This window comes from Pleuronectes platessa, chromosome 7, assembly GCF_947347685.1.
Source record: "Pleuronectes platessa chromosome 7, fPlePla1.1, whole genome shotgun sequence".
Classification (NCBI taxonomy): Eukaryota; Metazoa; Chordata; class Actinopteri; order Pleuronectiformes; family Pleuronectidae; genus Pleuronectes; species Pleuronectes platessa.
This window is the reverse complement of record NC_070632.1, coordinates 23,394,079-23,411,704: the sequence shown is the minus strand read 5'-3', so window position 1 is coordinate 23,411,704 and position 17,626 is coordinate 23,394,079. Positions and strand designations below refer to the sequence as shown.

The following is a 17,626-nucleotide window of genomic DNA, read 5'->3' as shown; positions in this document are numbered from 1 at the left end:
GGCGTGTCCAGTCACCACCTTCATCAAAGCCTGAAGGGATTCAGGGATGTTGCCAGAGGCAGTTTTCCAGTAACGGGACAGTCTGGCTATATAACAGGCCACTGCTCTGCCCCAGTCTGATCTGTTTGTGTTTGTTTTGCAGGTGACTGAGTGTGAGATTTTTTTGTCTCTACTGGTGAAGTTTCTGGACGGTGAGAAGCCACAGTGGCTTAGAGCAGTGGCCGTAGAATCGGTCCACAGGCTGTGCGTGCAGCCACATTTATTACGGTGAGAAATATTAAGATCTAAAACACTCAATAACGAAAATACACCTATTAGTCAAATAGTAAGCCCAAACGAGTAGTGCGGGTGAACTGGGAACGTCTGGAGGAGGCCCCCGTCCTAGGTATCTTCAACTCACACCTCCGGCGGAGTTTTTCTGGCATTCCTGTGGAGGTTGGGGACATTGAGCCGGAGTGGGCGGTGTTCAAAGCCTCCATTGCTGAAGCTGCGACGGCTAGCTGTGGCCTCAGGGTCTTAGGTTCCTCAAGGGGCGGTAACCCTCGGACACCGTGGTGGACACCGGTGGTCAGGGAAGCCGTCCGATTGAAGAAGGAGGCCTTCCGGGATATGATATCCTGGAGGACTCCTGACTCGGTTGCAGGGTACCGACAGGCCCGAAGGGCTGCAGCTGCTGCCGTGTCGGAGGCTAAGCAGCGGGTGTGGGAGAAGTTCGGAGAGGTCATGGAGAAGGACTTTCGGTCGGCACCAAAGTGTTTCTGGAAGACTATCCGGCACCTCAGGAGGGGGAAACGGGGAACCATCCAAGCTGTGTACAGTAAGGATGGGACTCTGTTGACCTCAACTGAGGAGGTCATCGGACGTTGGAAGGAACACTTTGAGGAACTCCTGAATCCGAATAACACGCCCTCTATGTTGGAGGCAGAGCTCGAGGTTGATGGTGTTTCGTCGTCAATTTCCCTGGTGGAGGTCACTGAGGTAGTCAAACATCTCCGCAGTGGCAAAGCCCCAGGGATTGATGAGATCCAGCCAGAAATGCTAAAGGCTCTGGGTGTTGAGGGGCTGTCATGGTTGACACGCCTATTCAACATCGCGTGGGAGTCGGGTACAGTGCCAAAGGAGTGGCAAACCGGGGTGGTGGTTCCCCTGTTCAAAAAGGGGGACCAGAGAGTGTGTACCAATTATCGGGGTATCACACTTCTCAGCCTCCCTGGTAAAGTCTACTCCAAGGTGCTGGAAAGGAGGGTTCGGCCGATCGTCGAACCTCAGATTGAAGAGGAACAATGCGGTTTTCGCCCCGGACGTGGAACTACGGACCAGCTCTTCACTCTCGCAAGGATCCTGGAGGGGGCCTGGGAGTATGCCCATCCGGTCCACTTGTGTTTTGTGGATCTGGAGAAGGCGTATGACCGGGTCCCCCGGGAGAAACTGTGGGAGGTGCTGCGGGAGTATGGGGTAAGGGGGTCTCTCCTCAGGGCCATCCAATCCCTGTACTCCCAAAGCGAGAGCTGTGTTCGGGTCCTCGGCAGCCAGTCAGTTCCGTTCTCAGTGGGTGCTGGTCTCCGCCAGGGCTGCGCCTTGTCACCAATCCTGTTTGTGATATACATGGACAGGATATCGAGGCGTAGTCGTGGTGGGGAGGGGTTGCAGTTCGGTGGTCTGAGGATCTCGTCACTGCTTTTTGCGGATGATGTGGTCCTCATTGGATCATCGGCTTGTGACCTTCAGCACTCACTGGATCGGCTGGCGGCCGAGTGTGAAGCGGCTGGGATGAGGATCAGCACCGCTAAATCTGAGGCCATGACTCTTAGCAGGAAACCGATGGATTGCTTACTCCGGGTAGGAAATGAGTCCTTAGCCCAAGTGAAGGAGTTCAAGTACCTCGGGGTCTTGTTCGCGAGTGAGGGTACTATGGAGCGTGAGATTGGCCGGAGAATCGGAGCAGCGGGGGCGGTATTGCGTTCGCTTTACCGCACCGTTGTAACGAAAAGAGAGCTGAGCCGCAAGGCAAAGCTCTCGATCTACCGGTCGATCTTCGTTCCTATCCTCACCTATGGTCATGAGTGCTGGGTGATGACCGAAAGGACGAGATCGCGGGTACAAGCGGCCGAGATGAGTTTTCTCAGAAGGGTGGCTGGCGTCTCCCTTAGAGATAGGGTGAGAAGCTCAGTCATCCGTGAGGGACTCGGATTAGAGCCGCTGCTCCTTTACTTAGAAAGGAGTCAGCTGAGGTGGTTCGGGCATCTGGTAAGGATGCCCACTGGGCGCCTCCCTTGGGAGGTGTTTCAGGCACGTCCAGTGGGGAGGAGACCTCGGGGAAGACCCAGGACTAGGTGGAGAGATTATATCTCAACACTGGCCTGGGAACGCCTCGGGATCCCCCCGTCAGAGCTGGTCAATGTGGCCCGGGAAAGGGAAGTCTGGGGCCCCCTGCTTGAGCTGCTCCCCCCGCGACCCGACCCCGGATAAGCGGATGACGATGAGATGAGATGAGACCTATTAGTCAATGAGTACCACAACTTGAAAATGTCACGAACACGTTCCACTATCATACAAATAGCATAAATTATCTCTATGTTTGCAATCTCTACGTAAATTTTTAGCCATGCCATCACTGTGGTTCCAGGAATAGCAGTTTTATGGTCTTAGATTGCCATGAAATGTTTTGAAGACATTTTTTGTTCCATAAAATGAGGAGTTTATTTACATGTTCAAAAATTGTCTGAAAAATGTGTTGTATTCCTTTCCAGTTCGTTCTGCCAGTCATATGACATGAAGCAGCACTCCACCAAGGTATTCAGAGACATCGTCAATGCCCTGGGCTCCTTCATCCAGTCCCTCTTCATTGTCCCCAATGCAGGCAACACTACTGTCGTCAATGCACCTGCTGGTCAGTTCACTGATTGTAGAAGTTCTTATGTTGACCGACCTCCTGAATATGCTGTATCAGATGATCATGAAGGTCTGAAGATCTCAAAGAAATGTGTTCAGATGCACCTGAAATTCAGATCTTGATAATAAAATACGACATTCAACACATATTCCAATTGAAAAGGAACACAATTTAATATAAAATGAACACTTTTGTACAGGTACAATAATTCTGGTTTCAGACAAGAACTCCTGACATCTTTCTTCTGCAGAGTTTTTACTAGGGGCTGCCAGGACAATCGTGAACAATGTCAGGAAACTCAGACATTTGCGTCCTCACATACAAACCCCTCCGGATAATAATATCCGGATAAAGTCATGAAGATGTTGTGGATATTTTGTGTTCTATGTTATATATATATATATATATATATATTTGTTATAATGGTTTGACTCATTTCATCTTACTTTATGTTAAGGAGCCTCTGGTTCAGGGGCCCAGGGCACCGCACAGGGCGGCACAGGGACAGGAGGAGTCGGCGGCAACCTGACAACCCAGGCTGCATTTGAATACCGTGGTACCTGGATCCCTCTCATGACTGTTAGTGTCCAGGGAAGTGCCAAGGCCACTTAGTAAGTCATGATTCCACACTTACTTAACAATTCACCTCTCTGCCCGTACTCATTCATTGTCTTTCATGTGTAATTTAAGACTTTAGAAAGAGAGAACAAATGAATATGTTAAGTTGAAGGAAACACCACCTCTGTGCTTCTAATGGGTATATGGAGTTTTCAGTATAATAATTGAGTTAGTTTCACCCTAGAAGCAGTAATTCAGCAGAACAAATAGTTTTTCAAGCCACAGATGATCAAGGTCTTTAACCTGCTTTAGGAGTGAAAACACTGCTGTAATTAGTCTTTGATATTTCACAGGAAAGCGAGGTCTAAAATTCTGAGAGTTACGTTTGCCAGAGGCCTTCCCGTAACAAAGGGAGCTGTTCTCTAAATTGTCTTGTCCAACAGTAATAGAGTCAGTTTACTGTAATAAAGATTCTTGGTGGTGATTTTGGAGCAGACTCGGCATGAAGGAGAATTAGGCAAACACTGCAGCAGCTTTTTCTGTACGAGACAAAGCAGCAGAATCCAGGTAAAAAGCTGCGGTCGTGATACGGCTTCAGGCATTTCACCCGACACTAAGGTCAGACAGGAAGTGTCAGACAATGCTGAGAGGCAACACACATATTTTGTACATTAACCCAATCGACACAAATTGCTCAGATAGCGGTGATGCACATCAGTATTATGAAATAAATCTGGAAACTTGGGACATCTGGCATACTCGAGTAATTACTGTAGGCGACGGTGGTGTTTAAATGTAGTAGCTGATGTAAACCCATCAACACACAGGACAGGATATTTATGGCTAAGCAAAAATATAGCGTCATACTTACGTCTTAACAATTAATTCATAAAATTCTGTTGATTCTAGCACATACACCCACTTCACCATTATATCTTTTGTCCTGTCCCTCTTTTTTTTCCTCCACCAGTCTAGAGATGCTGGATAAGGTGGAGCCTCCGTCCATCCCTGAGGGCTACGCCATGTCTGTGGCCTTCAGTGCCCTGCTGGACCTGGTCAGAGGCATTACTTCCATGATAGAGAGAGAACTGGCTGCGGAGGAGGGGGTGGCCGCTGAATTCAGGGAGGCTAACCCTGACCAGAAGTGGCAGCCACAACCTGGTGAGAAAGAGCAAGAGGCCCAGAGTCGGGCGGCAGACGAGCAAGCTCTCGTAATGCAGTGTAATGTTCAGAGGAGGGCATATACTAAATGTAATTAAGATTTACATTAGCATGGTGTGTTTAAGATATTAACTGTATGAATTAATAAGAGATACAGCATCTCACTCAAAAGCAAGATCTTAAGTAGAAATTACAATCGGTTGTATTTTTACTTAACTGCATAATTACCAAACCTTTTAAGATTTTGGGTGAGAACCTAAGACCATAACAGACACTATATTTTCTTGAATGACCAGCAGAGGGCGACTCCACTGTTATCAAAAACGAAAATGAGTATTAAAAATCTAAGAGAAATGTTATCTTATTCTCACTTGAATAGCATCAGTTAACATTTTCATTTGGAGCTTTTGGCCTCAATCCCTAGTTTGATTGATTGATTGATTATTTATTTAAGCCTCGGAAAACACATTGAGGAAAAAGACCCTCATTTACAATGGTGCCGAGGGTACAATGAAGAGTTAATACATTGAAAGAACAAATAAATAAGTTTTAAGACTTCTTCAATACAGCACGAGGTTCATCTTTAAATTTGGGTGCAGGTCACAGGTGTAGGTGGATGTGCAGAGTCCCCAATCTCTCACTGAGGCTCCACCCCCTCCTGCAAATATGGTTTCTACTGCTTCCAGAAAAACAAGATGGCACCGGACAAAATTCCAAACTCACAACCTCTAAATTGGTTCACAAACTAATGGGGAAACTGCACATAGATTGCCACTTGTTTAAAACACTATAATGACCCCTGGGGGCCATGATGGTGCCTCTGTGACTTTACCTTTATCAAAAATAAAAAAAGATATATCATTAAGTCTGTTTGTGTGTCAGGAGCCCACCTGGTGTGGGAGGAGATGGTCAGTGCTTGTTGGTGTGGTCTACTGGCTGCTCTCTCTCTGCTGCTGGACGCAAGGTAAATCTGCCTGTTGCCTTCTGATAGATGTGTTCTCTGTAGTCAGCAGTCATGTGACTTGTTCACATCAGGGTTTCACGTCGGGGCAAATTTCCCCCAAAACAAAGATAATGACAGATAATGATATCTTCCTTTTAATGATGATTGCAATCATACATCCCAAAAAATATTACAGATGTAATAAGAGTATCAGGCCACACTGTCTTCCATCCTCCTTTTCCTCTTGTCTCTCAGCACTGATGAGACAGCCACTGAGAACATCCTGAAGGCGGAGCTGACCATGGCCTCGCTGTGTGGTCGTCTGGGACTGGTGACGCCCCGAGATGCCTTCATCACAGCCATCTGCAAGGCCTCACTGCCGCCGCACTATGCTCTGACTCTTCTGAGCTGCAATGCCGCCAACCTCTCCAGTAAAGGTACCGTTCTGGATAGAGAACCAAAGATTTACAAAGTACCTCATTGCCCCTACACACACACACACACACACACACGGAAAAAACAGATATATCCCAGATGAGGGAAACTGGCTTCTAGTTTGTGTTTTTATGGCAAAGTCTGTGGCGAAGAGAGTCCTTCTCTCCTACAGTACCTGAAGGGCCTCAGCCGCCTCATACACATACACAAATGCCCTATTGCCCTATATATATATATACACGGACTCCACTTGTCTCTCTCTTTCTCTCTTCTTTTCTGGGAAACATTAAAAACTATTCAGGCCTAAGTTTTGTATTTCTGATCATGACAGAAAAAAAATAATGCTGATACACCCACCCTTTCCAGTTCCCTCACTCAGCCCTGAGAATGGCCTCTGTTCATGTATATTTATGTTCAATTAATGAGCACCCCATCTCCCATATGGTTCGACGTGCATTCTGTTAAACTGAGCTTAGCATGTAAACTGCTGGCACCCTGCCCGTCCCTATAGCCCTGCTCTTATTGCATTAATCCATAACTTTTCACTGTGGCTCCTAATTAGGAACACCAAGGAGAATGTGTCTGGGGAATGTAGACACACACTTGCACTCTCACACACACACACACACACACACAGACACAGCTGCTCTCAAATCAACCACTTAGACCTTCACTATTTGCATATTAGCTTGTAGAGATAAAGTCTGCAAATTGGGTCTCAACTTGTGATGGATGTTTGCCTTTGCGTTAATTAAGGAATCTTTTCTTGCATGTCGTAACCTTGTTACAAAACCAGTTTGTGTGTAGTACTGTCTCTCATAGAAAGACTTGACTCCTGTGTGTGTGTGTGTGTATTCCACGCAGCCTACTCCATCCAGGGCCAGACCGTGCAGATTATCAGCCCCTCCAGTGAATCTCATCAGCAGGTGGTGGCTGTGGGGCAGCCGCTCAACGCCCAGCCCCAGGGCACGGTGATGGTAAGGAAACACATGCACACACAGTTGTAAACACACTATGGTTACAATTGACATTTACTACTGCTCTTCTATTTCACCTTGGTGTGGAGAAGTACCTAACTTCCTGATGGCTTGTGGACTAAAATATATCATAACTGTTTGTATCTGTGTTTGCAGCTGACGGCAAAGAACATCCAGTGTATGCGAACCCTGTTGAACCTCGCACACTGCCACGGGGCGGTGCTCGGCACGTCCTGGCAGCTGGTACTGGCTACACTGCAGGTACTACAGTCAACACACACACATGAATGCACACATCTTTATCTAACTAGAGAAGACAGATTAGACACTCCATTGTCTCTCAGATATGTGCACTCCCTGCGGTATCTGGCAAAATGTTAGACATGAACTCCGGAAAATGTCCGTACAATCGGATCTGAACTTTGTCCGGAGTTTGACTTTCACACATGAACAACGCAGCAGGAGATTCTAGCTCAGACCCGTTTACAACAACAGCAAAATCTTCTGTTGAGAGTTCAGGCAATGGGTGCAGCAGGAGTTAGGATTTAATGTCTAAATTCCACCTCAGAGATTATAAACTCACATCTTTATCATTGTCTTCTCCGTATTTGGCCCCTTTTCTAATCCTGAGATATTTTTATTCTTTTCCTTTTTTCTTTTTTGTATCCGTAATGTGCTAGAAATGTATGAATCCTTCAGATTATATCCTTCTGTATTTTCACATGGGCTCATTCAGAGTTATTAGTAAGGTTCTGGCAGGAGAAACTCTGGAGGAACTGACTTTTGTGCTTCTCACATACATCCCCTCATGAGACCATCCAGAGTTTAGTGCCTGTCTGAAAGCAGTTTCAGTATAAACAAGATGTCAAAACGTCTTACTTGACCTGTTCTGAAGCTTTTATTTAGTTTATACTTTTATATGAAATAGACAAGAGGAGGTTTAGACTTCTATTTATATTACTCCTGATTTAATTAGCCTTATCCACCAGTATTTCAGTGTACTTTCTTTTTTTTAATTATGTTGATGTAGTTTCCTTCAGCTTCTCACTTTTCTCACCCAGCATTTGGTCTGGATCCTTGGACTGAAGCCGGGGGTGGGCGGTGCCCTGAAGCCCGGCCGAGCTGTGGAGGGACCCAGCACAGTGAGTGTTTTTTAGAAACCTAACATGCATTATACTGAGTTTCTCATCTCATTGTTGCCGATGAGCTAATTGTTGAGTTTGTGTTTGTGTCTTTTACCTCAACAGGTGCTGACCACAGCAGTGATGACAGACCTGCCCGTCATCTCCAATATCCTGTCCAGACTTTTTGAGAGCTCCCAGTAAGGACCAGTGCTTTATCTGTGAAAACAAACAAAAAGTCTTATTATTAATCTAAATAGAAATATCAACTGTGCTGTGATTCATATCTGGTGAATACAAATATTTGTATGTCTCTTTTCTAAGCAGTTTAATGAATGAACAATCATTAATTTTAATATTTTGTAAAGATCTGTTCATTTATTTAAGAAAGTATTGGATTGAACTAAAGAATAACTACTGGGCTCTAAAAAAGAACAGTGTTTCCTGTTAAACATCTAAGTCCGTCTGTATAGAACATTTATTTTTTGTGTAATCCAGATACCTAGATGATGTGTCCCTGCATCACCTGATCAATGCTCTGTGTTCACTCTCCCTGGAAGCCATGGAAATGGCTTATGGAAACAACAAGGTAAAGACTAAGTGTATTTCAGTATAAAGTTAAACTTGGTTTGTTGATGTTTTGTATATTGCATAATTTTGCTTTGCTGAAGTCATCTTGAGAAGTGATAATTCTCTTTACTTTAAAGAACTTTTAACATTGTGCTGCCTGGGACTGCACTCCTTGCACTTGACTTAAAGGAACATGTTAATAAACTTGCACACAGCCTCTCCATATGAATTCAAGCAGTGTTCACCGACAGTTTCTATTTTTCTGTCTGTGTCTTAGGAGCCGTCTCTTTTCGCGGTGGCAAAGCTCTTGGAGACTGGTCTCGTCAACATGGATCGTATAGAGATCTTGTGGAGGCCTCTGACTGGCCACTTACTTGAGGTAACATGTCAAGGACATTTAACTAATATAGCCCAAAATCACAAAACACTGATTTACTCAAGGAGCTTATAAAGAAGTATGAAGCCCATTAAGTGTAGAGATAAAATCACTATACACTGTACTATACAAGATACAGTCCAACAAGGTTTTGCAGGAATATTATTGCTAACAATTTAAAAAAGGGCATTTTATTTTTGCGAGATACTCTCCTTTCGGTTCGGGACAACAAGTCCACGTTCCAAACTTATATGCGTGCGTACGGATCTCAAATTCCAAGGGACAAATTTAGTGAAGGACCGGATGTGCTGTCGGCTCGTGGTCATAACAACCGCAGACAAACAGGAGTGTGTGTTAAAAAATTCAAATACAATTAATAGTGGTAATCATACAATACAATAACAGTGAAGTCTAAGTAGAGTTAATTTTCTACATGCTGCACCTTAATGGATATTTATTTTACTTTTGTAGTAAGGGTTGAATAAAAATAAATAAAATATAAGTAAAGAATATAATATATTTTCTGTTCTTGTTTCAACTTTATGTACCGAGCCGTGATGTTTTGTACAGTTACACCCCTAATACATACTTAATTGATCTCAAGGGACATTTAGGAATAATAAATAAATAAATTAGCACTAGAGACACATGTGTTTGAATTTAATTCTAAGAGCTGCAACAGAAATTGCCGCTTTTTTCAACGCTGATGATTTCATGAATTTCAAATAATGAATGCTAGACGTTAAATGAATGTCAACATAATTGTCCTCTTCTGTTTGTTGACTTTACTCAGTACTGAGGCTCCAATGATAACTTTTTTCCATTTAATCTGTAGCTCCTGAGCCTGTAGAGTCATATTTTAATTATAACTGCGTCTAACATTAAATATCGATGAATTTACCAGTTCCATTGTGGTTGCAGAGTATAAAATAGTTTTTTCTACATTTTGGAGAAACTTGCTGTAGGATGGACAATACCGGACCATACAGCAGTTACTAACACTTACTGGTTTTTACTACACTCCATATTTGTTTTCCTCCTGTCTTCATTCAGTGGGGTTGTCTTTTTATATATTGTATGTGTGTGTAAAGGTGTGTGTTTCGAGGTTTCCTTCACATATTCTCTGTCTGTCTCCCCTCTCTCTCTTTTGCGATCCTGTTTTACAGAAGGTAAGTTCAGATGTCTTCCTCCATAATCATCAGCTTACTCGTCCCTCTATTTCTTCCAATCTTTTCTCTTTCCTGCGCAGTCTGGCAACAAGGCTTTTGAAATTGAGAGGTTGCTGTGTCAGAATGCGTCCACAGTGAATTTGCTTTGCTGTCAGTGTTTGATTTTCACGTTCTCGTGCGCAGAATGCAAATATAAACCTCTGATTTGTCACAGAAGCTAAAGCTGCACCTGCACAGTGAACTGCATGCCGAGATAAAATGCTGCTTCTTTTTCCTCGCGGGCTTTTTCGAATTAAAAAAGTTTCTCTATGTACAGATGTCCAGATTCAAATAAAAGGCATTTATTATTATGTAGATCTATGGATGAGAAATTATTTAATAGGTTTTCATTAACCATGTTGGTTCCTCTTAGAATTCAGTTTGACTCTCATAAAATTAGTGTTTCACAAACTTCCATGTAAACTAAATATGATTCATTATGATTGCAGATGAGCTTAAATATATAATTTTTATTGGGATTATTCAAGGCAAAGACAGGTTTGTACCACACTAGAGTATAATTCTGCGGAGCCTCGTCTCTCTGTGTGTATACTTGCACTCATGATTATACGGCCGCAGCATATCCTGTTATCACAGGGGATCCCAGCCTCTAAAACACAGTCTATGGTTTATTTCACCCACTTGTTTCACACGCCCACCCACTGTGACCACTGCTGGGAAACACTGTTGTGAACAGCCTCTGTATTATCTCCGTTGTTCCTGGCATGTGTGTGCATTTGTGTGCATGAATGTCATGTCCTGCAGGTGTGCCAGCACCCGAACTCCAGGATGAGAGAGTGGGGGGCTGAGGCGTTGACGGCGCTCATCAAAGCCGGACTGGCCTACAAACATGACCCCCCATTGGCCCAGAATCAGGTTGGTAAGACTGTATGTGGACGTGATCATGAACACAAATAGCAGAATAGCTTGTGGGCCAAATTCTTACACTGAAAAGCTCAGTTACTTTATCTCTCACTGTTACAGTTTGACTTTTGTATTTATCTGATATATTTTCTATTTCGACTGCCAGCCAGGCTACTCTCTCTTGCCTTATAAGATTTGTCTCAACCCTCACAAAGGATATAAACATGATATATACCCTTTACATTGCATGACAATTTTCAAAAACAAAACAAAAACTAGATCTTCATTTATTTATAAATTGCAGAAGCCCCTTTGACCCCACAGTCCATAAAACAATGTGCAGGTAATTGTTTGACAGCTAACACATCAGTCACTGTTTCCCTCTCTTTATTCCCAAGCGGCTGCAGCTTCTGTTGCTGAACCCCTTGAAGGAGTTGTCCAACGTGCTCCATGCAGACATCCGCCAGAAACAGCTGGAGAGTGTCCTGCAGATCCTTCAGAGCCAGGGTGACAGCCTGGGGCCCGGCTGGCCCCTCGTGTTGGGGGTCATAGGAGCAATCCGCAATGATCAAGGGTAAGAGCCCGAACAAAAACAGCCCTTTCTCATTATATGGATGAAATGGTTAGTTTTTCCGGCAAATCGCTAATATTTTATTCATGTTGTAATCACAGTTGCAATAAAAAGTAAATCAAGAAAACTAAACTCGGCCAAAATGTCATGTTTTCTTCTTTTCCTTCAGCGAGTCATTGATCCGAACAGCCTTTCAGTGCCTGCAGTTGGTGGTGACAGACTTTTTGCCCACCATGCCTTGCACGTGCCTCCAGATAGTGGTGGATGTAGCCGGCAGCTTCGGCCTGCAGAACCAGGAGCTCAACATCAGCCTCACCTCCATCGGCCTCCTGGTGAGATAATGTCTTGTGCCCATATATTTTTTTAATGTGCTCTTCAACCCAAAGGGAAGTTGTACATTTTCAGCTCCTAGTGGCATAATAGGAGTTGCGACCAGGAGACATTTTGTAATTCAACAATTCCAGTGTTCACTATGGAGTCAGGTTGTGGTCAGGTGGCTTAAACATATTTTTGAATAGGTTTTAACAGTTATAACATCATACAAGTCCTTATTTTACATTATTGCATCTAATTGAACAGCATTAAACTGCAGCTCTGACATTTCATTGATACTTTATTCAGTATTCAGGACATGCAAAGCTGTTCATTGATCTGTCCTTTGCTGGATAATTTCTGTGGGTGTGTGTCGGCCCCTGTGAGATGACACGATCACATTATGATAATAGAAAAAGACAAACAACCCTGATGCATTTGACCAATCCTCCCTCTCTACTCTCTGCCCCCTCTTACCTTTTTCACCCACAGTGGAACATTTCAGACTACTTCTTCCAAAGGGGCGAGGTCATCACGCAGGAGTTGGAGAAGGAGGAAGAAGCGTTGCAGAAGCAGGCACAGGAGAAAGGAGAGACCCTGAACAGGCCGTTTCACCCCGCCCCTCCCTTCGACTGCCTGTGGCTGTGCCTTTACGCCAAGCTGGGCGAGCTCTGCGTTGACCCACGGCCCGCTGTGCGGAAAAGCGCCGGGCAGACATTGTTCTCCACCATCGCTGCCCACGGGACCCTGCTGCAGCAGCCAACATGGCATATTGTAGTCTGGAAGGTAGCATGCAGGGATTTTTTCTTATTTTAATTTGATATACAATTTGAAATATACAAGAGGAGGCCAACATCTACATTGTCACTTTGTTTAAATTTACAAACAGGATTTCATTTAAGATTTACGGGCTGACAAAATCTAGGATATATATTATTTATCAAATTTTCGTGTGAATGACTACTTTAAATCTATATTTGTGACTTCTATCCTTTTTTTTTTAATTGTTCTAAAAATTTGCTCTACTGATTCTGTGTTTCTGTTGGAAGATATGTCATTTACATCATGAACCAGTTTCCACTTTGTGGAAGAAATAGCTACTGGTTTAACTTTTCTGGTGTCTCCACCAGGTGCTTTTCCCACTGCTCGACTGCGTGAGGACGTCCTCCACCACGGCGGACAAGGAGAAGATCGAGTCCGGAGGCGGCAACATCCTCATTCACCACTCACGGGACACGGCAGAGAAACAGTGGGCGGAAACGTGGGTGCTGACACTGGCCGGGGTGGCGCGCATTTTCAACACGCGGCGGTATCTCCTCCAGCAATTAGGTGAGCACTCATTATCTACGCTGACACAGTGTCTAATGCTGCTGCTCAGAAAGTAGACTGGGACACATGGCTGCACTTCATTACAGCTGTCAAAGAATGGTAAACAATGACAATTATTTATTGAATAATATTTATAAATCTGTGCAAAGTGTAGAAAAGTTCTACAAACGGCCTGACTGGTTGTACTAGTATATCACTAGCTATTAAGTCGCATTAAGAACATGAGCTCCTTATTAATTACTCTCATTGCCCCGAACGTCATCTTAGCCGGTGCTAAATTACAAGAGGTGATTAATATCCAGCATATTTACAACCTGCTATACTTAAAATCTGTGCAATCTATGCATCACTTGGATACACCTGTGCTACTGGGCATGGTTCCAACAATGTGGTTAGTTAAGTTTGTCACATTTTATCTACAGCTGTTACACACTAGCTAACTGATAGTCGCATATTCTTCTGTCTTGTGTATCTAAAGGTGATTTCTTTGAGGCGTGGGAGGTGCTGCTGAACCATATTCAGTCGGCTGCTCTGAGTAAAAACAACGAGGTGTCTCTGGCCGCCCTCAAGAGCTTTCAAGAGATCCTGCAGATCGTTACACCTGGGAGAGACTCAGACAAAGTGTGCGATGCCCTCGCTGCTATGGGCGTTCCCCCAGTGCTCATAGACCCTCTCTCGGCTTCCGGCCCTGGCAGACCCCTGGTGCGTTCAGATTCGCTCGTCGAGCGGCTGACGCGTTACAATGGTGCCGAACTCCAGGCCCCTCCCCCAGGGGAGGAGTCAGCCTTAGAGGACTCTGCGTTGTGGTGGTCAGCGTGGAACACGTGGTATCGAACGGGAACGGACAGCACGAGGCCGCCCAGTGGCCTGACAGAGAAGCTCTCCTTTATCCCCAGCCAGCCGTTCCTCACGGCGCTGATCCAGATTTTTCCAGCGCTCTACCAGCACATCAAGGCCAACTTCAGCATGGAGGATCTGAAGAAGCTGGGGGTCATCCTTCACGGGGCTGTGTCTGTGCCTATCAGCAGTGATGCCTCACCCTTCATCCTCCCCTCCTACACTGAGGCTGTGCTCACCAGCTTGCAGGAAGCTGTGCTCACCGCTCTGGATATTTTACAGAAGGTGGGCAAAGAAAATGCAAAGTGAAAACAAAAAGAGTTTACCAGAATTTCTTATAGTAAACGTTTGACCTTATGCAGTATCTGAAAAAGCATTAAGATGAGTCAGTTGAGCTGTCTTGTGGCCAAGGAGTCAAATAACCAGGCCACAAAGGATGCCGGAGTGGTACATGTGCATTACAGACCCTCTGTTTTTGTGCGGCTTTTCATTTCGGTGCCATGTTATCAAGTTAGAGCAACCACAGTGCCAACATGAGCTGTCCAACACGTAGGAGTTCCTGTACCTGTAAAAGCACTCTAGTGTTTCTGTTGACTGGATTTTTATTACTATTACTGCACACTAGAAGATGCACAGCTTTTTGTTGTAGAGTCCTGGCATTTAGTTCAGTACATAGGCTTAATCAAGGATTAGTCTTACCAGAAACTTTAGTGTGGAACCAGCAAACCTTCTTTTGGCTTAAATACTTTACAAATTTTTGCTCCTTTTTTAAATGACACCCAAATGGAAACTGCCACTCCAGTCATAAATACTGTCTTTTAGAAATTAAGTTGTATGTCTAAGTTAATTTTGTGTCCGATCAGCCCATGAAGCGGCGTGTCGGTCTGCTAAATTATGCAACACACAGTCGTGCGGTGGATGTCAGCAGTGTTTGTTCCTCTCTTTCCTCCCTGCTGCAGGCCATCTGTGTGGGCCCCGAGAACCTGCAGGTCATGTACCCAGCCATCTTTGAACAGCTGCTACTCTTCGTGGAGTTCTCCTGCAAGCCGCCTCAGTATGGCAGGATGGAAACCAAACACGTGGCCAGTGCCAAATACAACCAGGTAGGGGGTGTAGACTTGGCCTTTCAAACAGCTCGATTTTCATTTGCTATTTATTTGCTTTTTAATGTTTGTTTCATTAAAATGTTGGTTGACGCTCACTGTTATTCATCATCCTCCTCTCCTCGGGTCATTCTCAACAAAATCATCCATTTTCTTTTATGTTCATGAAGCGAACCCCTCCTCCTCCTCCTCTTCCTCCCCCTACTGTCTGGGCCTTGTAAAGCCCCATCATGGCGCCATATGGGATTGACAGGCTTTTCTGGATTCCATCCCCCCCCCCCCCCCTCCATCAGCAGTCCTGGGCTATGCTGTCCTCATATTCCCCTTCTTCATGCTTCATCAAGCTGGCCACACGGCAAAGAACTGTTTCACTACTTTACGGCTCAAACACCGTTTAACATTCAATCCACAAACAAGTGGAGAGGGGCCAATGTTTTCAACATCGTTCTGATACCAGTGTCTTTCTCACTCCTTGCTGCTGTGTGCTCTGCCTTCAGGGGGATGTTTTGAATTCTTTTGATCTAACCGACAGCCTGGTACAATTATGCAAGGAAATGTTAGCGTTGCGCACAACAAATCTCAAATCCTGACCCTCAGTCTGTGAGTCTTATACGTGGGCCTCAGACTCATTGAACTGTTTGTTTAGGGTCAAACTAAATCCCCAGACCAGCCCAACAGATGGGATTGTGTGGTATTTGCTGTCTTTTTGCGTCTTATCTGCTGATCTCAGATCATCTCAAATGTCCTTGGTGCTGGGAGTGAATGTTTCTGCCCTGAATCCATCCAGATAATTGAGTCTAATTGAGCCAACATGCCACCAAATGCTAATTTAATCCCAAAAAACAAACAAGCACATGTTTAATTATAATCTTCTCTCGTTCTGTTTCTCGGGACGACTCATTGGATAACCATTTTAGATCCAGCTGTTTGCACCGGTGAGTTCCATCATCTCCTTCAGCCCCCTTCTATAGTTGTACTAAACTGTGCTGAATGGTGACGACCTACCTACCCTCTGCGGTATAAGATATCACATGGCATGGTAGGCTCTCATGTCTCATCTGCATCTCTCACTCACTCCATGCTCCCCCTCTCTGCCTGCCTAACTGGTGGTGATGCCTCTCTGTGCACAGCCCCCGTGCAGTTCCATTTTCAGTTGATCCAGTGTTTGTGGGATGTTCGTTTATACGCGTGTGTTTTTGTATAATTTCTTAAAGACACACTTTGTTGTTTTCACTCATTTGTTTGTCTATAATTTTTCAGCTGTACTCATGTGCATATTAAAACTTTAACAGGGACTAAATATGAATGTAACTTTAAAATGAACGTGTGGTACTTGTACAAAGTGTGTCTTTAAAAACTGCTTTTCTGCCAAAAGGTATCGATCGTGTTTTTATTAGATTTCCTTGACTAATGTCGATCCATCTTTTCTTTTTTAAATCTTCTTTCCTTTCCAGGCGGAATGGGTTGCCTTAAACTATGTGCCCTTTGCTGAGCGCTCCCTGGAGGTAGTAGTGGACCTGTACCACAAAACAGCGTGCCACAAAGCTGTCATCAGTGAAAAAGTTCTGCAGAACATCATCAAGGTGTGTTTTACTAGAATGGGCTATTCACTGTTTCCAAGGTTCTGAGTGGTAACATGGTTACACGTGAGCAACTCTGAGTTCTGGTGTGAAAGCACCCAGGAGGCATTTTGGACATATTTGAGGTGCAACCACTCAGACACATTCGGAGGGGCTCAGAGTAGCCAAATACAATTTCAACAATGATATTCTTTTTTTTCTTTCCAAATGAGTTCAATCTTGTTTTTCTCAATGTATGATTAACTCCGGCCTTGTTGGCTCTGCTCTCTCCCCTCTCCGAACATAAATGATGTACATGGATCACAAATGGTCCCAGGAGAGCCATTTAGAAAACATTATGTAGCCAGATGTAAACAAATGTGCTTGGGGCTGTCTACCTGTGTTTGGATCTCTCACGATGGAACAATTTTGAAAAAGAAAGAGGCTTTTTCATTTATTAATTACTTGTTGGGAGACCAACATCTATGGGACAGTTATCAAAACCAGTCCCTACATCTGTCTGTACTATTCCCGTGAACGCGATGTCTTCAGAATACCCTGACGGAATTTCCTCACATTTGGTACAAATATTCACTTGTACTCAATGATGTACTGATTCGATTTTGATGGTCAAAGGTCACTGTAACAACCAGTGTCAACCACAGTGCGGTAGTTGTGTCAATCATGTGCAGACATATGAACAGTTGAAGGGCAGATGTAGCCTCTGGTATTTCACTTTCTGGGCTCGTTGTCAAGACCAGTGCTCCTGGCTTCTCTAATGATGGTTGTAAGAACTTTTAATGTTTGGG

At 44.4% G+C, this 17,626-nt stretch overlaps 1 protein-coding gene across 2 annotated transcripts in view; it reads left to right on the top strand.

Moving 5' to 3' along the window:
- The window catches only part of mon2 (MON2 homolog, regulator of endosome-to-Golgi trafficking), a 38,409-nt gene that overhangs the window by 16,148 nt on the left and 4,635 nt on the right, over positions 1 to 17,626 (top strand). The window contains exons 9-29 of one of the 2 annotated variants that reach the window (XM_053426852.1): positions 143 to 267; positions 2,751 to 2,890; positions 3,351 to 3,504; positions 4,422 to 4,612; positions 5,495 to 5,576; positions 5,811 to 5,992; positions 6,855 to 6,967; positions 7,124 to 7,228; positions 8,029 to 8,109; positions 8,215 to 8,288; positions 8,587 to 8,677; positions 8,936 to 9,037; positions 11,008 to 11,118; positions 11,505 to 11,680; positions 11,847 to 12,009; positions 12,482 to 12,775; positions 13,120 to 13,318; positions 13,797 to 14,440; positions 15,115 to 15,258; positions 16,176 to 16,193; positions 16,713 to 16,841. In XM_053426852.1, the coding sequence (XP_053282827.1) occupies positions 143 to 267; positions 2,751 to 2,890; positions 3,351 to 3,504; positions 4,422 to 4,612; positions 5,495 to 5,576; positions 5,811 to 5,992; positions 6,855 to 6,967; positions 7,124 to 7,228; positions 8,029 to 8,109; positions 8,215 to 8,288; positions 8,587 to 8,677; positions 8,936 to 9,037; positions 11,008 to 11,118; positions 11,505 to 11,680; positions 11,847 to 12,009; positions 12,482 to 12,775; positions 13,120 to 13,318; positions 13,797 to 14,440; positions 15,115 to 15,258; positions 16,176 to 16,193; positions 16,713 to 16,841 (3,318 nt within the window). The remainder of the gene's footprint in view (positions 1 to 142; positions 268 to 2,750; positions 2,891 to 3,350; positions 3,505 to 4,421; positions 4,613 to 5,494; positions 5,577 to 5,810; positions 5,993 to 6,854; positions 6,968 to 7,123; positions 7,229 to 8,028; positions 8,110 to 8,214; positions 8,289 to 8,586; positions 8,678 to 8,935; positions 9,038 to 11,007; positions 11,119 to 11,504; positions 11,681 to 11,846; positions 12,010 to 12,481; positions 12,776 to 13,119; positions 13,319 to 13,796; positions 14,441 to 15,114; positions 15,259 to 16,175; positions 16,194 to 16,712; positions 16,842 to 17,626) is intronic. The other variant, XM_053426853.1, reaches the window with a different exon arrangement.